Genomic DNA, 2,959 nt, shown 5'->3' on the forward strand with positions numbered 1-2,959 from the left:
GGGTGGGGGGGGAATTGGGGAAAGGATTTAACACGGGAATGGAGGTGGGTTGGGCGAGGTGGGGTGGGGGGTGGGAATGTGGAGGCGGGGGGGGAGAAGAGCGCTGGGAGACTACTTCCACGCTTCGTGGGTCATGCCGACTGGGGTCAGAGATGGAGGAAGGCGGTGGCGGAGGGTGGTAGATTGGATCAGTCCCGTCTCGTCCCTACGGATGCCCCCTCCCTACAAAAGGGTAAAGGTGGGGGGGGGGGGTTGATGGGCGAATGAGCTCCCTCTTGGAGTTTACCCGGCGTGATCTTAACCCCCGCCCCGCTCGATAAACACTGAATCCTTTCTTAGCCTGCGCAGGTCAAACTCCGCTCCCTTTTGGCTCGTGATCCCCCACCCCCTCCCCCACTCCCCCAACTCCGTTCTCCGCACGGGAGAAAGTGGGGAATCGGGGGAAGCGGATGAAACGGGGCAGTTCCCCCCAACACCCCCCACCCCTAGGGAAGTTGGGCGAAACGTCCGTGGGACCCCGCGCGGCGGAAGAGGACAAGGTTGGCGGTGGAGGAGTGGGGGAGGGAGGCCGCGCGTCAGCCCTCCCCGGGCGCCTGGGCACCCCCGCCCCCGGGAGGGCACTGGTGCCCGTGGAGCCCGGCCGAGGTGCCGAAGCTGGCCCCGCAGTCGGCGCAGACGCGCGGCCCCTCCCAGGCGTGGACCCTCTGGTGCCTCCCCAGGACGGAGGCCCGAGAGAAGCCGCGCTGGCAGACCGGGCACTTGTGGGGCCTCTCCCGGCTGTGGGTGCTGCGGTGCTGGGCCAGGGTGGACGACTTGGTGAACCCTTTGCCGCAGAGCGGGCAGCGGAAGGGGCGCTCGCCGGCGTGGGCCCGCTGGTGCTGCAGCAGGCTGGAGGAGTGGCGGAAGGCCTTGGGGCACTGCGGGCAGCGGAAGGGGCGCTCGCCGGTGTGGGTGCGCTGGTGGCTGCGGAGGCTGGAAGGCTCACTGAAGCCCTTCTGGCAGTCGGGGCAGCGGAAGGGCCGCTCGCCCGTGTGGGTGCGCTGGTGGATCACCAGGATGGACGACTGGCTAAAGGCCTTGCCGCAGAAGGGGCAGGGGAAGGGCCGCTCCCCGGTGTGGGTCCTCTCGTGGCGCCGCAGGCTCGACAGCTCGCTGAAGGCCTTGGCGCAGACCCGGCAGGAGAAGGGCCGCTCCCCGGTGTGGGTCCTCTCGTGGCGCCGCAGGTTGGACAGCAGGTTGAAGTCCTTGCCGCAGACCCGGCAGGAGAAGGGCTTCTCCCCCGAGTGCACTCGCAGGTGCTGCTTGAAATTGGAATACTTGTCGAAGCTGCGGCCGCACTCGCTGCAGATGTAGCTCTTCCGGCAGGGGGGGCGGCGCCGGGGCGGGCGGCGGCGCCGGCTCTCGGCCTCCGCCTGGGCCGCCCACTCCTCCAGCGCCTCGGCTGGGCCGAAGCTGGAACCAGAGTGATCCTCTTCCTCCTCCTCATCTTCGTCCTCCTCCCCTTTTCCCACAGAGTCCTCCTTCAGAGAGAGAGAGAGAAAGAGAGTGAGGGGGAGACGGAGAGGAAGAGCGAGAGAGAGAGATAGCACAAGGAGAGGGAGAGAGATAGCACAAAGAGGAGAGAAAGAGAGATAGCACAAGGACAGAGAGAGAGAGAGAGATAGCACGAGGAGGAGAGAGAGAGAGTGTGCGTGGGGGGAGATGGAGAGAAAGAGCTAGAAAGAGAGAGAGAGAGATAGCACAAGGAGGAAAGGGTAGAGAGAAAGAGACAGGGACAGAGAGAGATGGGGAAGGAGCGGTACGGGGAAGGAGAGAGAGAGAGACAGAGAGAGAGAGACACACAGAGAGTGTGCGTGAAGGGGAGACAGAGGGAAAGAGAGGCGGAGAGACACAGCGATGGAGAAAGAGTGGGACAGAGAAAGACATAGCGAGAGAGCAAGAGAGACAGAAAGAGAGAGACAGAGAATGAGAAAGAGATAGAGAGAGTGTGGGTGAGGGGAGACAGAGAGAGAGACAGGGGAAGAGACAGGGACAGACAGAAAGAGGAAAAAGAGAGAGACAGAGTGAGATAGAGAGACAGAGAGAGTGTGCGAGAGGTGGGAGGCGGAGAGAAAGAAAGAGAGCGAGAGAAAGAGGAAGAGAGAGAGAGAAGGAGAGGGACAGACAGCGCGAGAAGGAGAAGAGAGGGAGACACACATAGCAAAAGCAAAATAAAGAGAGAGAGAGAGATTGAGGAGCACACACAGAGAGGGTGTGAAACACAGGCCTGTAATCGGATGAAGACCGTGAGGAATAGGATGAGGCGATTCGGCCTCTCAAAACCGCGCTTTAATTTAGTCGCATCCAACATTCCTCACGGCCCCTTTCCCGCCCCTTTGGCCCTGGTTCCCCGGCCCCTTTCCCCCAGTTCCCCAGCCACCACCCCCCCCCCCCCCCCCCCCCCCCCCCCCCCCCCCCCCGGTTCCCCGACCCCTTTCCTGTCCTTTCCCCCTGGTTCCCCGGCCGATGGAGAATCTGTCTCGGCCTTCAATACCCACAGACACCCTTCCACCACCCCCCCAACCCCGCAACAACCCCTACCGACCCCACACACACCCAGCCCCCTGCGGCAACGCATGCCACGGATCCCCATCCCTTGTAAACCTTTTCCAAGGGCCATCAGTGACCTCCTATTCCCCTTGTTTCGGCCATTCGGCATGTTACCACCGTGGGGAGACTGACCTGTATCTCTGTGGAGCTCTCAGCCACTGGTTCCATCTCGAAGTCTCTAGAGAGAGTGAGTGAGAGAGAGAGAGGGAGAGGGGGAGAGAGAGGCGGGGGAGGGAGGGGGAGAGGGAGAGAAGGAGAGACAGAAAAGAGAAATGGAGAGGGAGAGGGAGAGGGAGAGGGAGAGAAAAGAGAGATAGAGAAGGAGAGAGGGAGAGAGAGAGAGGGGGAGAGGGGGAGGGGGGAGGGGGAG

General features: G+C 62.7%; 1 protein-coding gene across 1 annotated transcript; it reads right to left on the reverse strand.

Annotated features, from left to right (window-relative positions):
- Window positions 1–461: 461 nt before the first annotated feature.
- Window positions 462–2,763, reverse strand: LOC109926157 (gastrula zinc finger protein XlCGF17.1-like). The gene is made up of 2 exons (XM_048605806.1): window positions 2,722–2,763; window positions 462–1,520 (listed from the first exon to the last, which is right to left on the reverse strand). Exons 1-2 carry the CDS (start codon window positions 2,755–2,757, stop codon window positions 576–578), a joined length of 981 nt encoding a protein of 326 aa, XP_048461763.1. The 5' UTR covers window positions 2,758–2,763; the 3' UTR covers window positions 462–575.
- Between the last annotated feature and the right edge of the window lie 196 nt (window positions 2,764–2,959).

The sequence above is a fragment of the Rhincodon typus genome, chromosome 15, assembly GCF_021869965.1.
Source record: "Rhincodon typus isolate 14 chromosome 15, sRhiTyp1.1, whole genome shotgun sequence".
In the NCBI taxonomy this organism is placed as follows: domain Eukaryota; kingdom Metazoa; phylum Chordata; class Chondrichthyes; order Orectolobiformes; family Rhincodontidae; genus Rhincodon; species Rhincodon typus.